Source organism: Podarcis tiliguerta, assembly GCF_965153285.1.
Source record: "Podarcis tiliguerta genome assembly, chromosome: 14".
Taxonomy (NCBI): domain Eukaryota; kingdom Metazoa; phylum Chordata; class Lepidosauria; order Squamata; family Lacertidae; genus Podarcis; species Podarcis tiliguerta.
In genome coordinates, this window is record NC_139547.1 from 30,840,588 (window position 1) to 30,858,928 (window position 18,341).

Sequence of the window (18,341 nt, forward strand, 5' to 3'; positions counted from 1 at the left end):
CTCCCCTCATGCACACTCCATTCTGTGGAACAAAGCCAGATTACTGACTCCTGTAACTCTATGGATGTGCAACCTTTCATGAGGACATCTGCCCAGCCCCTGTGGTGCTTCTTGCCAGCTTCTGTTGCAGCACCAGGACAGGGTGTGCAGATCTTGAGAAAAATAACAAGTAATTGGGTACACTCTTCCAAATGCCATTTTTCCCCCTCTATTTATATAAAAGGGCTCTAAACTTTCAAGAATTGTGCAGGCCTGCCTTGCGTGTGTAGCATGTAGCTGCTCTCCCTGCCCCACAGAAGCAGACTGAATAAAGCAAACCAGCCCCTGCTCACCCCTTCTGTCTTGTGTCTCCTGCAGTCACAGATCACGCTCTCCGGAAGCGCCTGCTTCCCTTCTGGTGCTCCTACCTGGCCCATGCCATCAGCCTGGCCTGCCTGGTCATCTGCTTTGGAGTCTCCGTGTGGATTGGAGTGGGTTTCACCTCCAGCGTGGCCCTCATGTGGCTCATCTCAGGGATTTTTAGCTTCCTCTCCTCCTTCTTGCTGTGGGAACCATCCAAGGTAGGCGCTGATGGAAGCTCAGCGGGAGAGGGGAGAGGTTGCTTCCGGACAATTCCAGGTTGCTATTCCAACCCATGTCCCATTTCCGATTGAGCAGCATATAAATAGAAATAAAATCAACCGCCAAAGTTTCTTGGCAGTGGACATGAGAATTACAATTCACGGATGTGTCTCGGACCCACTGATGACTTGTACACTGGTCAAGCGGTCCAAGAAGCCACCTCCCTGAACGTTCTCCCTCTGCCCTGCCCAGGTTCTGCTGGAGGCCCTCTACTTCTCACTGGTGGCCAAGCGCCTGCACCCCGAGGAGGACGACACTCTGGTGGAGTACCCGTTCGTGGAGCACGTGTCGGAGAAGATTGGCCGGGTCCGGCCCCCTCAGGGATTCGCTCTCTTTCAAGCCAAGGAAGAGGCCAAGAAAGTGAAGCTTCTGCATGGCCTGCTCAAGGTGAAGAGGGGGAGCTGCTGCCAGTTTGCGGCGTCTGATGCATTTTAGGAGGGAGACTAGCAAGGGAGGGGATGAGGAGGGCAGACCCTGTGTGCCTTCCAGACAACACTGGGCACTTTGCAAGCTCAGTGGCAGAGCAACTGCTTTAGAATGTCGCAGATTCAATCCCCAATGGCTTTTCCAGGGAGGACTGGACAAGACTCCTTGCCTAAAATCCTTAAGAGCTTAAATGGACCCATGGTCTGACTTGAGATAAGGCAGCTTTCCATAGGGAGAGGAGCACAGAAGACAGGCTGGAGCTCAGTGGTAGAGCAGTTGCTCTGCAAGCAGATGGTCCCAAGTTGAATCCCCTATGCCATCTCCTGGTAGGACTGGAGAGACTCCCTGGATGCAGTCCTGGAGAGCCTCTGCTGCCACTCAGTGTGTCAACAGTGCTTAAGCTACATGGACCAATGGTCCAACTCAGCATGAGGCAGCTTTCTGTGTTCCAAGCAGGGCCCATCCAACAGCTCCCAATCTAAGGAGCATCCCTGTGCATGGTGGTCCCACTCCAAGGGCAGGCAGGGGGTGAGATTCTGCTGGTTTGTGCAAGCTGTGGGTGGCTCTTCTGCTGAGGCAGCCACAGGCGGTTCCCAGCAAGAGAGCGAATCAGATCTTCCGTCTGTCATCCTTGCTAGAACTTCTTCATCTACATGCTGTTCCTCCTGGCGACCCTCCTGACCAACTATGGCGATGCTTCGCACAACAGCCGGGCGTTCCTCTTGCAGAGCTCCATCAAGCAGCAGCTGGGCAGTGAGCAATTCCTGCGCATCAAGAGGTATTTCAGCATAGCTTAGCTGCTGCTCAGGTCTCCGGCCCAATGTTTGGAAATGTTCCTCTTCAGCACTCTGCTCAGCTTTGCTGGTGGGAATTACAGTCCCAAACAGCCGTACTGCCCGGGGCTGATGGGGAAAAAATGTCTGGTGTTCACAAGGTTGGGGAAGAGGGGGGTAGACAATACATAATTTGATGGACCAGGGATCTGACTCAGTGTAAGACAGCTTCCCTGCATAAATGATGTCATTATTGTAGGGACAGAAACTCCTTGCCGGGCCCAAGAAATTCCTCTTTCCTCTTTGCCACAGAAACTGGTGACTACTGAAGTCTGAACCATTCAGGAGTTTTGGTTGCTTAATGCCAAAATGGCTGCAGAATTGCAGTCTCCACTCAAACGCCTCCTTCCTTTTTCTCTCCCCACCGTGCCTGCACAGATCTGACGAGTTCTGGGTCTGGATGTCCCAGGGGCTGTTGCCCTATCTCTACAACAACCAGTCAGGCCGGGGAAGTTACAGTGTCACCCTGGGGTCCCCACGGCTGCGGCAGATCCGCGTCCAAGAAGGTAGGTGGGAGATCCTCATTAAGATGGTCCTGGATGGGGCCACGCTTCCCTGGAGGTGCATGTGTGCCACTTGGGAGCACTCCTGGGTCCATTACTGGATCACCAGAGGCACAAGTGGCCTCTGTAGCTTCTTCTACCAGCTGTGGCTGGTGGCCTAGCTGTGACCTGATTTGGATGGGAAGGTCATGGCTTCATTCAACTCTGTTCCAGTAGCCTCTAGGTTAGGCAACTGTAATGTACTGCACGTGAGGCTGCCTTTGAAGATTGTTCAGAATCTGCAGCTACTGTAGAGTTTGGCAGCTAGAATATCTCTGTAAGTGAAGCAGTTTCCTGTCTCTGCAGGACTCACAACAATGGTGGTGGTGTGTGAGCCTCTGTTGTCATGTGCAGGCTTGAAGCATCTAGAACAGCCTTCAGTAACCTGACACCCACCAGATATTGCTAGTCCCCAGCTCCCATAAGTTCCAGCATCTTACAGCCATGCTGGCTGGGGCTGATGGGAGTTATAGTCCAAAAGACTGTAGGACACCAGGCTGGCAAAGGCAGATCCAAAATGATTTAATCTCCCAGCACCTCTTGCTAACCCCCTGGGGTCTGATTGTGGCAATTTGTAGTCTGTGCAGACAACCAACAGTGTTAGGCCCAGGTGGTGGAGGGCCTTGCCTTCCTTGGAACAAGCCTTGACTAGCAGGCAAACCTTTTGATTTCTTGCCTCTCTCGATTCTGCACCTGGAAATTGTAACACAGGATGGATGCTGCCATTTTAGATGCTCTTCTCAAAAGCCAGAGGCTGTAATTTTGGGAACGTTTGAGAGATGGAAGTAGAAATATATAATAAACTCACACACATACACATTTATTTTATATATAGATTCAGGCACACACAACAAGCCTTTTAAGCAGATATCTTTCCTAGTCCGTTTCTGCATGGGACTCGTTTGTAGATGTATTAATTGCTTTTATATTCCACCTTTCCTTCCAAACACTAAACGAACAAATCCATACTTCCAGCCTTCCCTTCACCAAACGGTCCCAGGGCATGTTACATAAAATTTATTGCCATTTAAAACAATGTACACTGGAACCCTAAAATAAAACCTCAGAACTAAGCAAGGTCATCAAAATAATAATGCAGCAATGTCATCACAGCAGTGCGACCAATGGAGAACCCTCTTCTGACTGCTTTTTTCCAGCGGAGTGTCCCAGTTCCGTCCGCCATATCCTTAGTGGGACCGATCCATCTGCAACCGGGGGGAAATGCATCCTTGGCTCAGACAGCTTTGACACGGCCAGTTACGCAGTAGGCTGGAAGAGTGTTGCCAGCAACCTCACACAATCATGGACTTACTCGCCACCTGATCTGCCAGGGTAAGAAGAACTAGGTTCCTCCGGCAACATCCCTTGCAAAAATCAAAGGAAGGGCGTTTCCTGCCAGCTCCCTGTATCTTCTTCAATTTTTTATTTTTTAAAATCCCTTTATTACCATTACCAGCAACCCAAAAGTACGATAGCAGGGTATACCATCATGCCTTATGCAAAGCAAACAAGCAATTAATAATAAGAGAAAGAAATGGTGCCACACCTATATAACTCAAGAGATCCAGATTTCCCAAGCTGGCAGGGATGGTGAATGTTGAGCATCTAAGTCCAAAGCATTGGAAATAAAACCGCACCAGATGTCCTAAGAGTGTTCTGGATCCTTCATCCCCCTGGAAACACACAGCCTGTGTGTAATTTTCCCCACAATAACTGAAGTCCGTAAGTTCCTATACAACAAAGGCAAATGTAGATTTTCCATTGCTGAGCTATTGAAATCCTGGCTGCAGCTAACATTCATGTCAAAAGCTCTTTAGGGCAACAAGCTTTTGCGTTGTTTGTCCACATGTTCAATAATGACAGTTGTGGAGAAGCCCAAATAGGTGATTTAATTACACTAGATACTTCTTGATAAACTTGAGACCAGAATAGTGAAACTTGAGGGCATCATCCCCTCTTTTTCAGTTCTCATCCCTTCCCCTCGCTCCCAATGCATTTGGGTGTATGAACACAAGCTCACCACAAAGGACAGAAGTGTGTGAGGCACTGTGGGAAGAGCAGACAGGGCCCATTCTAGTCCTCCAGTTAAATTTCAGACATTTTAACTCCGGAGAAGGGCTGAGCAGAGCAGAGCACCAAGCCCTGCCAATGCATGGAAGACAAGGGACCAGACGAATTCCATCCAGGCCTCGGCTTGACCTATAGGCCTGGCCCTGCTTCTCTTTCAGGGCCTGGTACTGGGGCTACCTCTCCTTCTATGACAGTGGTGGTTATGTCCAGGATCTGGGGACGACTCTGGAAGAAAGCAGGGCTCGCTTGGAGATCCTCCAGCGGAACAACTGGATCAGCAACGTGTAAGCATGTTGGGGGAATTGGTGCCTCGGATAAGACCGATCTGAGGGGCTAGGCAGACTTGCTCATCCAACAAGTAGACTTGAACCATCCTGTTCAGTCCTTCTCTTAACACGGGATGCTGCTATATCTTCCTTGCTGGACTGCAGAAGCTCCAAGGTTTGGTCCCCAACATCTGTAGATAAGGGTGGGAGAGACTCCCAGGCTGGAACCTTGGAGTACTGCTGCCTGTCAGTGTCGACAGTACTGACTTAGATGGACCAACTCTGTATAAGGCAGCTTCCTATGTTATTCTTCTGCTGCTGACCCACTTTTCTACCTCCTGCAGGAGCCGAGCAGTCTTTGTGGAGCTGGCCCAGTACAACCCCGGTTTGGGCCTCCATGCGGTCATCACACTCAGGCTGGAGTTCCCCGTAGTGAAGCACGCACTGCCGGCCGTGGCTGTGGCTGCTCTCCCGCCCCTTCCGCTTAGCCAGGGAGTCACGCTGCAGCTCCTCATGATGGTCAGTCCGAAAGAAAGGTTTCTCTCGCCTCTTCCCAGAGGATCTTTCTTCCAACTGGGGAGCACATAGATGCTGTTGCTTCTCCTGTTTACACTGTTTTATTTAGTGCCAACCACATGAAGAATTTGAGTATGGGAAGGGATGAGGACAGGTGTCACTTGTTGAGGCATTGTCCCCCTTTCCCAACATGGCACCCTCTGGATGTTTTGGACTATGGTTCCCATAAGCCCCAAACATGATGCTGGGGCTGATGGGAGCTGTAGTCTAAAACATGGCTGTGCTAGCCAAGGATTGGGGTGGGGGCTGCAGTCCTAAAATATATGGAGAACATCAAGTTGCAGAAGGCTGCTTTAGGGCACACAGAGTTGTTAAGAATGGAGATTGTACTCTTTTTATAGACTCCAATAAGGGAATCAAAGCAGGGAAGGAGCTCACATAGTTCTACTTCCTGTCCAATAAAGTTTAAAATTGGTGTTAAATTCCATACTTGGGAGCTCACATCCCGTAACAAGCAGAAATGCATAGAAGCCTGGGGTTGTTTCCAATGGAAGTCCTGCACAGAGTGGAACCATTGACAATAATAAGCATGGCACACTTGGGCCCATTCAGTTCAATGAGTCTCCTCTTGAGTAGGCCATTCTTGGCTGCTGCCCCAGAAGCTGCCATCTCTGTGGCACTAACAGACTCTTTCCCCTCCCGATCCAGGTCTTCTTCATGATTGTGGTCGTCTACTTTGTGGTCTCAGAGTCTCTCTCCATCCAGAAGGCAGGCCGGGCCTATTTTGCCAGTGTGGGCAGCTACTGGCAGTGGCTGCTCATCCTCCTGACCACTGGCACCGTGGTCGTCCACTTGAGCCAGGTCACCCTGGCCAACCGGCAGTGGGCCAAGTACCTGAGAGACAAGCAGGGCTTCACCAGCTTCTACCAGGTGGCTTCTCTTCACATCGCCTTCCGCTGCCTGGCGGCCTGCCTCCTCTTCGTGCTGACAGTCAAGGTACAGTTTGATCGCTGGCATGCATGATGCATTTCAGGAAAAGCAGCCTGGGACAATGCCTGTTTGGTCACTGCTTCAGGGAACAGAAGAGCGAGGCGAGGCAGGCTTCTCAAACAGATGTTTCTGGACTACAGCTCCCACCAGCACTCACCATTGGCCATGCTGGCTGGCTGGTGGGAGCATTGGGAACCCCCCAACAACATCTGATAGGCAGCAGTCTGGGAAAGTGAGGAAAGATGCAGCCAAATTAGACAGACATACTGGTGAATCAAAGCCATCTCAGCAAATTGCAGAGGTGGGGAACCTGTGGCCCTTCAGGATGTTGTTGGACTTCAACTCCCAGCAGCCAGCATGGCCAGTGATGGGAGTTGTAGTTCAGCAGTCTCGCCTCTTCTTTCATACTTCAGGAGGGCTGGCTGACTTTTCCTTTTTCCTAAAGATTTGCCATGTAGAACTGCTTTGGGGCTTGTGAGGGGATGAGAAAGAGCCTTGATGGGATTGAGCGACTCAGCAGAAGACAGAACCAACTTCTGCTTAAACATTGTTGGCCAGCAGATGGCAAAGAGCCTCAGCCCTTAAGTGCAGCAAGATTGGCCCCACCGCTTTGGACGTGTTAAGCCCATTTCTTCTCTAGCAAGAGTTGGAAGAAACAAATCATGTATAGGAGTTTTGCTGTCCTGTCAGGAGGAGGAGTTGTGGTCCCTTGCGGAGAGGAGCATGGATTTATTTATTTCTAGCCTTCAAGGCAAAACATTTCCAGAGCAGCTTACAGTGTGATTTTAAAAAGAAGAAACCTTTAAAAACAACAGTATTGAGAAAGGAATTCCTTTGGAGATTTAACAGTCTGGGAAAATACAAAGGTCTTCATCTGGTGCCCAGAGAGACAGAGCAGGTGTCAGCAGCCACCCCCGCCACCCCCCAAAATGGCCCTTCAGACTGATCTGCAAAGGGGCCAGTTCATGGGGTGCCAAGTGCTTTAAACAGGCTTCTGTTCTCATCTTCCTTCCCTACAGGCTTCCCAACAGCTGCGCTTCATCCGCCAATGGTCCACTTTTGGAAAGACTTTGCAGAGGTCTACGAAGGAGCTTTTTGCTGCAGGGCTGGCCTTCACAATCCTGACTCTGGCTTATGCACAGCTCGGCTTCCTGGTAAGCCTGCGGGCAGAGAGAAGGGCGGGTTGACTAGTTTGGCCAGGTTCTCTCCAAAAGCCAGCTTAGAGGCTTCTGCCGCCATGCCCCCAGATGCCTTTGGACTACAACTCCCATCGTCCCCAAGCCTTGTCCATACCACCTGCTAGGGCTGATGGGAGTTGAAATCCAAGAGCACGTCTGGAGAGCCACACGGTGCTCTAGGGAGAGGCCCTACTAAGCCTCCCCCCCCCACACACAAGCAACAGCAGCACGTGAAATGAGACATGGTTGCCCACAATGGCAGCCCACATAGAGCTAATATTCAGACTTCTGCTGTGTCTCCTTTTTGCCCAGCTCTTCTCCAACTCCGAGGCCTTCCCCAGCTTCCCCAGCACTCTCCAGCTCCTTTTCACCGCCTTCCGCAGCAGCAGCAGCAGCTTGCCCCTCTTCCTCCCCGGATCCGTAGGGCTCTCCCACCTCTTCTACGCCAGCTACGTCATGCTGGAGCTGTGGGTGGTCCTGCGGCTCTTTGCCGCGGTGCTCATGCACCACTACCGCGAGACCCGCTTCGAGATGTACCGGCCAGCCTTCGAGTCCCAGGACTACGAGATGGTGGAGCTCTTTGTCCGGAGGCTCAAAATGTGGATGGGGTTCACCAAAGCCAAGGAGGTAAACCCCACTTCCCAAAAAAAGTTGTGCTTGAGGGTGGGGGAATGTGCACTATGCAGTTGCTTTCCAAACCCTTGGGAAGAACTCTTCCAGACTAGCCCTTATGCAAGGTCTGTTGTGATGATACTACTTCTTTAAACAGTCTGGCCAAAGGCAGAAAAAAACACATTCTGCAACCTGCATAAATTATGCACAGTTTCCTATTCTGCATAATTTATTCTGTTTTGCTAGTCATGGGGAGGACTGCTGTCCCATCTCCAAACACAGGGAACTTATTTTGCCCACCCATCTTGCGGATATCCTGTCAAGTCTTCCAGGGCAGCCAAGGTGCTGTTTGTGAAAAGGAAGCTGTGATGATGGTGGAGCTGAAGTTCTGCACCCAAATACCACGTTCTCTGCAAATGCAGGAGACGTACAGCTTCCTGCACCCTCTGGCGCTTGGTGTGCCAGACCAGAGTTGCAGGAAGCCAATTTAAACTTGGTTGTGCATCAAAGCCAGCGACTTTTGGGGGTGCTGCTGCTACCCTGTGTCCCGAAAGGGATGGTGTCAGGCAAGGGAGGGTTTCTGAGACACCGGCAATGAGACAGCCGGGAGCAAAACTCATGGATTTGGTTTCTCTGCCAGCCTTTTGCTCTGCAAAACAGTCCCAGCCATTGAAACGACCCCTTTCTGTCCTCTGCAGTTCCGCCACAAGGTGCGTTTCGAAGGCATGGAGCCGCTGCCCTCCCGCTCCTCCAGCCAGGACTCCCACTCCTTGCAAGGCCCCACGCCCACCGCCACCTCTGACAGCTCCCGCGCCTCCACCTCCTCCAGCCAACTGGATGGACTCAGCCTGGCCCCCAGCGCCCGGGACAGCTCCGAAGTGGATGCCGACATCCAGCGCCTCCTCTCCCTCTTCGAAACACTGCTCATCCGGTTTGACCAGGTGAATGAGGTGACCGCTGATGTGTACCACATTGAATGCCAGCTAGAGGGCACACGGAGCGGACAGGCCAGGAAGAGGGGTGGACAGCAAGCAAGCCGGCACCACCCAATCCGTGCAGATCCTGGGGTGCTTTCCTCTAACTTCGCCCCTAATAACAGCAGCCGCTTCCTGCCCTCTCGGCCCCGCAGCAGCTCCACGTCACCCATCAAGGTTATCCAAGCCCCCCCGCAGGGCATCAGCCAGGGCGCCCTGCTGTCTCTGCAGAAGACACACGCATCGGCCGTGCCAGTAGTCAAAAAGAAGAAGCCGTTGCGGGCAAACAACAGGGTCCATCCCAGTGGCAAATAGCAGCCAGGTTCCACAGGGTTGCAGCAGTCAGGTGGCCCCCCTACGTAAGCAGAAGGGAAAAGGCTTTTGCAGTCTCGGTTGCCAAAAACTTTGCCTCTCATTTACGGGGACAGTACGCAAGAGCAACAGCCTTTTGGTGAGTTTGTTGCCAACAGACGAGAGGGTGGCTGTTGCCTAGAGCCACCAGAGTTCCCACCCACTGCTTTCCACAGTCACGGCCCGTGGCCTTAGCAGTGCATCAGTATTAAGTTTTTTTCAGAGGCCAGACAAGATCATGCCGTCTTTCAAAGGGCAAGCAGGAGCTAGAAAAGGTGAGCCCAGCTGTGCAATATTTGCATTAGCATCCTTGGAGTGAAAGGCAGAAAAGAAACCAGAATCCAGGCAAGAGCAGGAAAAAAAGGAAGAAGAAAAAAACTTGTAAGGAAGCAAAGCCAGAATATCAAAAACAGAAATACAACCTGGTCTACTTTTAAATGGTTCTTCATTGAGATTTGCTGAAGGCAAAAGCTGCACCATCCAGGCAAAGAAGCCCAGAGATCTCCAGGGTTCAGCAGGCTGAGCCTGGGCTGGGAAGTGGAGACAGCAGCGCCTGAAAGGGGTCAGGTTCCCCTTCTAGGCATTTCACGAAGAAGGTGCACTTTGGAGGAAGAAACTACAGAGGAGCGAGTCAACCAATTCTCCCTCGGGAAGTTTTCTCCTGAGACAGCCATGCCCTCCTCCAGAATTTCAGCATGGGTATATTTAAAAGGAACCCTAAAGTTTCCTTCAGCCTGAGAGTCTTTAAGAGAAGGGACCCCTGTTCTTCAGCCAAAATGCTGTCAACAGAAGCAGACATTTGGATGGGCCAACAGTGTTTATTGAAAAATGGGGCTGGGGGTGATGCTGTTTGCAGAGACCTGTCCCTGTGAGCTGGTTTCACTGGGTACTTATTCCAACAGTGTCTCCCTTCTCCCCCCCCCTCCAAAAAAACCCCCAATTGAATAGCTTGGTGTGTTGCATCCATCATTGTATATGTTGAGGTGCCTGAGTGTGTTTATATTTGGTGTTTGTGTGTCTATTATATATATATATATATTATATATATATATGGTTTACTATTTCTATTTACTGCCCAGCACTTTAATCAATGCTTTCCTTAGCTAACGGTGACACATGCAACTTTTAAAATAAGAGCAGGATAATATATCATGGAAGCAGTATTTTTGTTTGTTTGTAGATCATAATTTGAAACAGGCCACTGGAATATGAGCACAGGGGAGTGCCCCCAGCTACCCTCCTTGTGGGTGGCTCCTCCAAGGCTCCAAGGGCCAGTGGACAGCCCACATTTTTGGCAGTGCCACATATCGTGAAGCGTACAAATGGCTAATGTTTGTACGTTTGTACTCTTCCCTTTTTCAGAAGAGGGAAAATCTGCTTCTCCAAGCTTAGAGAAGTGATGCTCCCAAGCAGCTCAGAAGCAAAGATTCAATTTAAAAATTGATTTGAGGCTAGGGCACATGTCGACATCACAGCCAAAGCTATGCTTTCAGGTGGTTTTCCCTTTAGGCAGACGGTTTTTATTCACACAAAATTTGATTGTTATCCTGGACTTCCCAATGCAGTGGAGCACGTTGCTTTTCTACCATGCAAAAATCAAGGGAGAGAAAAAAGCAATGGAAAGTTGCAGTGGGAAATGCGGGAAAAGCAGCACCAGCTGGCAGTGTTGCATAAGCTCTGTGTTAAAAGTATCAGGATGAATGCTCAGTAAGCAGGTGACATCGCATCACCTCTGTGCAAATTTTGTGCAAAAGTATTTTAGCATGGCTGCTCAACCGCCAGCTGGTCTGTAAGCTCCCACAGGTCTGTCCCTGGCCAAACCTCAGCAGTCTGCATCACAGCATGGGCTAATAGATGCTACGGCTGTTGCTTTAAAGCATTGTGCTGCCACTGTACATGTGCTGGTATTATCCTAGCCTCAATCAGTTTCCCTGTTTTACACAAGGAAATGAGCTTTGATTCAGAGTGGCTTTTGGAGCGTCCCAGAAAACAAGTGCGTTTTAAAAATCAAGTCCACCACCACCATTCATTTGATGTGAATGAGTTACATCCTTCCATTGGAAGCTACAGCTGGCTTGTAGTTTCTCTAGAACCTTAACTCTGCTCTTGGGAGTCAATCCTGGCTTCCTTTGTTCAAAACATTTTGCTGCCCCCCCCCCAAAAAAATAGCACTGCTCCTGTCATCATATTCCATAGGCCAGTTTAATGTTATGTATATTGCAAGTAATTTATACGGGATTTTTACAAGGAGAAAAATAATGTATATTTTTGTATGTTTGCTATATTTTTATAGCATTTGGTACTGTGCTCAACACATGTAGATAGGAGTTATTTAAAAAAAAAAGTGTGTTAAAAGCCTTCTTGCTAAAATGTTTGTGGTGTGCAAGCAAAGCGCCCGTGTGTTTGGGATTTGTGCCAAAGGAAGTTTGAGAGATCTTTCTGTTCCCCACATCCAGGGCAGGGGGGCAGGGACTCTCTGCAATGCACTAGCCATAATTTCTCCTAGACATTGCTAAGTCTAAAAAGAACTCTGATATCAAGGCCTACACCTAGTCTTTGACTGGGTTTCCACAAGTGCCGTTTCTACATGCTGACTTGGTTATTCCATTGCCAACATCATTGGTAGGAGTTGTAAATAGAGATATTTTTTTTCCTGGAATGGTTTTTTTTTTTTAATTGCTAATTCTTCTGGCTGTAACCATCGTCCTAAAAATGAGGAAAATATGGTTATAGGCACATCTTTTTATAATATTTCATTATTTATAAAGGGTGCTATTTTTTAACAAACTCTTTTCTAAAATATTCCAAGCTGCTTTACTCATCAGGTACAAAGTGGAAAATGCACTTGCTTCATTCTGTGAAGGAACAAAGAAAGATCGCTCGGAGGTAGGAGATGGTCAGTGGGTGGGAAAAGGGCATTGCATTGCATTGGCCAGGAGATAAATTGCTGCAGGGCTAAAGACTTTCTGTAATGGGTCCTTGATAAGGAGATTCAACAGGGAGGTTTTCCAGTCATCATCCACTAGACTTGAGCGCACATTGGAAGCTTTTATCGTGAGCGAGCCATTGGGCTCCCTGCATTCCCTGCAAATGCAATGCAAAAAGCTGCAAATTTTGACCAGAGCAGGCCTCTGTTGCCACAACTGGAGGAAAGAAGATATTGATCTGTTGGCTTATTTAAAGAATGCAGCCTGTGTGTGTGGGAAGTGACTGAAGTGAGCTAGAGATGGGTATGGCTTGAACCAAGTGAAGGGATTTTGCACTTCTTTCTCTGCTAAATTAAAAAGTTCTCATAGTTTTCTAGGGTTGTTGTTTTTAATGTAGGTCCTTACGAGGGTAAATCCTAGTCAAGTCAGGGAAGCAAGCGCCTTAGCACAAGAGCTGTGCTCTTACGCTAAGGAGGGAGTGGGGGGTGTTTTCCTCCCAGGGAGGAGGAGCATTCTGGAGCACAGAAGACGTGAAGGTAGCAAGGAAGGAGCTGGTATGGGAGGAAGGAGAATGTCCCTGGTGCTTTGCTGTAGATAGATCTACTTCAGCGCAGACCATGCCCGCTGCCCACCGCCCCCCTCTCTCATCAGCAGCGGACCCAACTCACGTCCCTACCTGCCAGATAAACTCTTGAATGTATATTTTGGTATTTACTCACAGGCAGATGGTTTCTTATTTATTGTTGTCCGAAACCCCACACTGATGCCTACAGTAACTTGCTGCTTAGCACAGAACTCTTGCCAGCTAAACAAAAACCACAACCCAGCTCTCTCTTTAGAGGCAGGTGGCTTTTATCAAGGCTTCTGGTAGCAACGGCAGAAGCAGCAGCAATTGTGATTAATGTTAAGTTTTGCAAACATATGTTGTTTTTTTGTAACGGTGAAAAAGAAATGACAAAGTCTACTTTAAAAAGTTAATGGACAGCTCAATAAAGATTTCTGTGCCTTATTAAGCAAATGGAAGTGTCTTGCTAAAGTGAATTTAATTGAAACCCAATAAATAGCAACCCACACCCAAGTTCGCAAACTCAAACAACAAGAGGTATGCAATTAGAAAGCCGGGTGGAGTGCTGAGTGCACTCCACAGAATGTTACTTGTACAACTGTCTGCCCTACTGGACGGAAGTCATGGGTAGGCACTGGATGCAGTGAGTGCCTGGCCATCATAGGACACGTCTGCCCCCTTGTGTCCCCTGGCAGCAAGTCCCGCTGGCATATACAGTATGTCAAGTCTACAATTCAACCGTCGGGAAACACGATCCGACAGTCAATCCACGTAAACAAAGTCCCAACGGTCAAGAACGGTCTAAGTCCCAATGGTCTAAGTAAGCCAAGTCCAAAGTCTAGCAATCGGGAAACACAGTCTAGAGTCAAACCCAAGGCACAGTCCCATAGAAGTCTTAGACCATCCAAGCCGAGGTCTGTCAACATAGGCAGTTAAGCAGACAAAGCAGCTCAGCTCTGGCTCCCCCTTTATACCTTGCATGTGGATTGCAGCATCTGGGCTGGATGAGGCAGGTGAGCCTCACCTGCTCCAGTCAAGGACTCACACACCTCCTTCCCGAGCTAATGAGCCCCACCTGGGCAGTGGGTCCTTCCTGCCTCAGCCTCCTTGAGCACACCTCCCACTGCTCTATACACCTCAAAGCCCACCTTGGTAATGGGAGACGGGCCTCTGGCTCCGATGAGGAGCCCTGCTCTTCTGGTCCCTGCATACTGACCCCCATTCCCGCGCCACCCTCTGCCACTCCATGTGTACTTTCCACAACCCCAACCTCTCCTTTCACATCCGTGGCTTGCCCCAGTGGGTCCCAGTCACAGCTGCACCCCTCGCCGGGATCCTCTTCCTCCTCCCCATTGTCCTACAACTTTATGACACCTTGAGGCCAAGGTGGCTGACCCGGAGAAGATGAGAGGTTGGTGATAGGCAAGGCCTTCAGGGACACAACAGCAGCACTCCACTTTTAGAGTAACGGCTCCACCACCACCACAGAAAAGGTGGATTTCGAGAAAGGAGGGTGTCACTCCAAGGAAGAGAGAAATTATCCATTAGAAGGGACTCTTTCCATGGGCAACCAACACTGGGCGACTTCATTAACCCACAAATACAGTGGTCATATTTGTGTTCCAGTCACAACTAAGAGGTAACATTTCTAAAAACCCTAAATGAGTGTGCCTTAGAATCACCACCTGCATATTCGCCCTTCACACTAAGGTCCCAGGATTGCAACAACTAAAACACAATGTTAAAAACAGTTTAAAACACCCTAGAATCACATACATTAGGTGGGCCTTAAAAGCATATACATATCAGATGTCAAAGACCAGGGTAAAGCTTTCACCAAAAGCTGCATCACTTACTTTTGTAGGGAGGAGATTCCTAAACTTTAGGACAGCCACAGATGATGTCTTCAGCTGGGCCATGACACACAAGCTTCTGAGTGCAGTGGAACGACCAAGAGGACTCCCTCTGCTGATCTTAATAACACCTGAAGGTCTGTAGGGAAGGAGGCAATTTTTCAAAACAGCAGCTCAAGGAACCAGAAAGGCAGCAACCCTGGACTTGCTTTTAAGTGGTGCCCAGGTGCAAGATGTAAGTGTTGTTGAACTCACTGGGAACAGTGAGCACAGTACTATCCAGTTCAGCATATATGTAAATAGGCAATGGCCAAGAAAATACAACATGGTCACATTTTACTTCAAAGGAGGAAACTTGCAAAAAATGAGGGGACTGGTAAAAAGGAACTTTCAAGACAAAGTCAAAAGGGTTAAGCCTCTCCAAAATTATTGCGGGGAGGGTTATAAAACCAAGATATTAGAAACATGGCTAGAATGCACACCGCAGCCCAGGGAAGTTACCATGAAGGCCAAGAGAACACCAACGTGATTAACAACCAAAGTCAAAAAAGCTATTAGATGAGGTAAGAAAAGGATTCCTTCAGAAAATGGAAGTCTCGTCCAAATAAGAACCAAAAGGAACACAAGCTTCAGCAGCAGAAATGCAAACAGACAATAAGATTTACAGAAACAAAGAAATTGAGCACGTTGTTAAAAGCACAAGGACCACCAACAAAAAAATATTTAAATACATTAGCAGCAGGAGACCAGCAAAGGAGGCATGTAGATTTTGAACAACAAGGGGGGTCAAAGGTGTGCTAAAAGAAGAAAGGGAGGCTGCAGAGAAGCTAAACAAATTCTTCACGTTTGTCTTCATGGTGGAAGATGTAGAGCAGTCCCCCTGTGCTGGAACAAAGTTTCACCTGAGCTTCGCATGAGGAACGAATAGTGGTGACTAGTAAGGCGGAATTCTAGGCCTTACTCACAAATCTGGTCTGAATAGCAACCCCTGAAGAGTTCTTAGAGAATTCTGATGTAAAATTGCTGATCTTCTACAAAAATATGCAACTTGTCCCCAATATCAGTTTCCATACGAAGACCGTAAAGTGGCCAGTGTATCACCAATTATTAAAAAAAAATTAGCTTAACATTTATTACAGGGAAACTGGTGGAAAGCATTATTAAAGACAGAATTACAAAGCATACAGAAAAACAAGCCTTGCTGAAGCAAAACCAGCATGGCTTCTGCAAGGGTAAGCCCTGTCTCACTAACATCTTAAGAGTCCTCTGAGAGTGTCAGGAAGCATATAGATAGAGGTGATCCGACATTTAATCACATTGGAAGGAGAACGTTACAAATGGTGCAAGATGTCAACTGGAAATCTGGTTGTCAAAGAAACACTTTATTTCATTAAGTGTGTTGTAAGACATTTGCCAAACAAGATGGATACAAAGGAAAGTGACATCCAGTCATCTTTAGGTGACCCCCCTTTTAAAATCCCAGTAAAGGAAGGCTTTACCTTCTGTACCATTTGCTATTTCCAAGGAAGACTAGCTACAAATCAAACCTTCACATCATTGCTGGCCCTTGGGTTTAGTCCTGTGAAAGCCCGCCTGCAGTCCTGAAGGGAGCGCCAGTGACCACAGAAGGATGGCAGCAAAAGTCAGCAGAACATCCCACAGGGCAAACTCCCATGCTTCTTCTACTGCAGCACCGCCGCAACTCAAGTGGCGCCCAGGTCAGACTTCCTCAACCTGGCATCTTCCAGGTGTCGCTGGACTGTAACATCAGCCCGACCACAGTGGCCATGCCAACTGTACTCCCAGTCACATCTAGAGGGCACCAGGATGGGGAAGGCTGGTCTTCCTCTAAGCAATGACCAGAAAGCCTTGGAGATGTTTTGGACTACAACTCACAGCACACGTTGGCTGGGGGGCTAGAGGGAGTTGCAATCCAAAGCAACTGGAGGGCGCCAGTTTGGCAAAGGCCGACACAGCCCACGGCCTCAATGGCAATAAAAGCTTGTCCCAGCAAAGGAAAGGAAGAGGTTAAATTTCTTCCAGCGAGGGACAATTTAAAAAGGAAAAGCCAGGGATCTCCTTTTTCAAGGCCAACGTGCTCCTCTTCCCTCCCCAACTCTGCAGCGAATAGATTAGAGCGAAATCGGCCCAAAGTGTCTCCTGACTCTGAGCACGGCCAAATTGTTTCTGCACAAGCTCAGTGTTTGGCATCTTGACCTGCTGCAAAGAACAACTGTTCAGGAAAGACCACTCGCCAGCAGCAAAATCCACACCGCCATTATCCTCTGGGAAAAGGAAAACGAAGTCACTAACCCCCAGGCCTCCTCACCATGAGCTGGAGGCAAAAACGCATGCACACTGGGGCCTGGGACTCATCCAGCCAGGAACATTCATGGCGCTGCTGGGGAGTTCATGTCAGGCTACTGAGACACCTTTTCTTCCATCCCTTCAACGAGCATCTTGTGTGTCTTAGATCTGCCTCCATTCACTCATAGCAACGCATCCTCAAAGTGTTAGTTTAAAAAACGCACGACAGCAATGGCAATCCAAGACACCTCCACCTTCCTCTCTGGAGAATGGCAGCCTGACAGGACTGTGGACCAGCAGCTTTCAAAGGGAGCATGAGCCACCAGAGCGGCAGTGGTGTGTCCTGGATCGGGGAAACCCGTCTCCGAGTGTCGCCAATGTGGAATCTCCTCTCCGCAGCAGCTGGATGAATGGGGGAAACAAGAAGGCTTTGCCCACCGGACAAGTTGATGCAGGACATGTTCCGACGCTACACAAACTCCGTGAAGTCGTCCACCGAGGAGATGAGGCGCTTCCTCTGTCCCGTTTCGTAGGTGGGAGCTGGGTCCTGAGGAAGGTGGGCAGACGCTTTGGCTGGGGCGGGAGGGTGCATGCTGGGGAAACCAGAAGCCTGGTACTGAGTCTCTTCTCTGATCTGAAAGAAGGGAAAGTAGAGAGTGTATTTCAAGACCTTAAAAAAAAAAATCCTTTTATTTTCAGTGCTTTCAGAAATCTTTACAAAGAGACCGGCTGGTATTTTCCAAACAACTCCTAGGATAGCTCAGTCAACAGAGCATGAGAGTCTTAATCTCAGGGTCAGGGGTTTGAGCCCCACGTTGGGCAAAAAGTTTCCTGCATTGCAGGGGGTTAGACTAGATGACCCCTGGGTCCCTTCCAACTCTACAATTCTGTGATTATTACCCCCGTATTGGGGGTGGTGTGTGTGTGTGTTAAAATTAGAGGGGAAAGAGTCACATGCCACAAGAAAAAGAAACTCGAGGGAATACACTAAGAGTGAAAAGGCAGTGTTACCCTGTGCCGGAGCCTCTTGATGTGCCGCAGGCGGGCAATCCACTTAGACGGGTACGTGTCTGTGGGGTTGGAGCGGCTGTGATGGACCTGAGAAGCCATCTAAGGGAAACAGTGGGAAGCAAAGAGGACGGTCAACTCAGGCAGGCTGGTTTAAGACGCCATCCAAGTGCAGCAGTCAGTTGTCAACCTGCCACTCCCTCTGAGCCATTTTGAATGATGGCTCCCATCAGCCAGCAAGGCTGGAGAGACAGGACCTTTGCCAACCAGATTCCCTCCAGGCCTTTTGGACTCTCATCAGC

The 18,341-nt window shown here is 49.1% G+C and overlaps 2 protein-coding genes across 11 annotated transcripts in view; one reads left to right on the forward strand and one right to left on the reverse strand.

Moving 5' to 3' along the window:
- The window catches only part of PKD1 (polycystin 1, transient receptor potential channel interacting), a 109,215-nt gene extending 95,891 nt beyond the window's left edge, over window positions 1-13,324 (forward strand). For both annotated transcript variants that reach the window (XM_083413941.1, XM_083413942.1), the window contains exons 36-46: window positions 358-560; window positions 814-1,008; window positions 1,686-1,825; window positions 2,259-2,386; window positions 3,580-3,754; window positions 4,651-4,776; window positions 5,103-5,277; window positions 5,983-6,270; window positions 7,284-7,418; window positions 7,755-8,069; window positions 8,753-13,324. In XM_083413941.1, coding sequence (XP_083270067.1) covers window positions 358-560; window positions 814-1,008; window positions 1,686-1,825; window positions 2,259-2,386; window positions 3,580-3,754; window positions 4,651-4,776; window positions 5,103-5,277; window positions 5,983-6,270; window positions 7,284-7,418; window positions 7,755-8,069; window positions 8,753-9,343 — 2,471 coding nt within the window. In that variant the 3' untranslated portion in view covers window positions 9,344-13,324. The remainder of the gene's footprint in view (window positions 1-357; window positions 561-813; window positions 1,009-1,685; window positions 1,826-2,258; window positions 2,387-3,579; window positions 3,755-4,650; window positions 4,777-5,102; window positions 5,278-5,982; window positions 6,271-7,283; window positions 7,419-7,754; window positions 8,070-8,752) is intronic.
- Window positions 13,325-16,085: 2,761 nt separating this feature from the next.
- The window catches only part of TSC2 (TSC complex subunit 2), a 46,669-nt gene continuing 44,413 nt past the window's right edge, over window positions 16,086-18,341 (reverse strand). For all 9 annotated transcript variants that reach the window (XM_083413950.1, XM_083413949.1, XM_083413948.1 and 6 more), the window contains 2 exons: window positions 18,043-18,141; window positions 16,086-17,665 (listed from right to left, as the gene is read on the reverse strand). In XM_083413950.1, coding sequence (XP_083270076.1) covers window positions 17,501-17,665; window positions 18,043-18,141 — 264 coding nt within the window. In that variant the 3' untranslated portion in view covers window positions 16,086-17,500. The remainder of the gene's footprint in view (window positions 17,666-18,042; window positions 18,142-18,341) is intronic.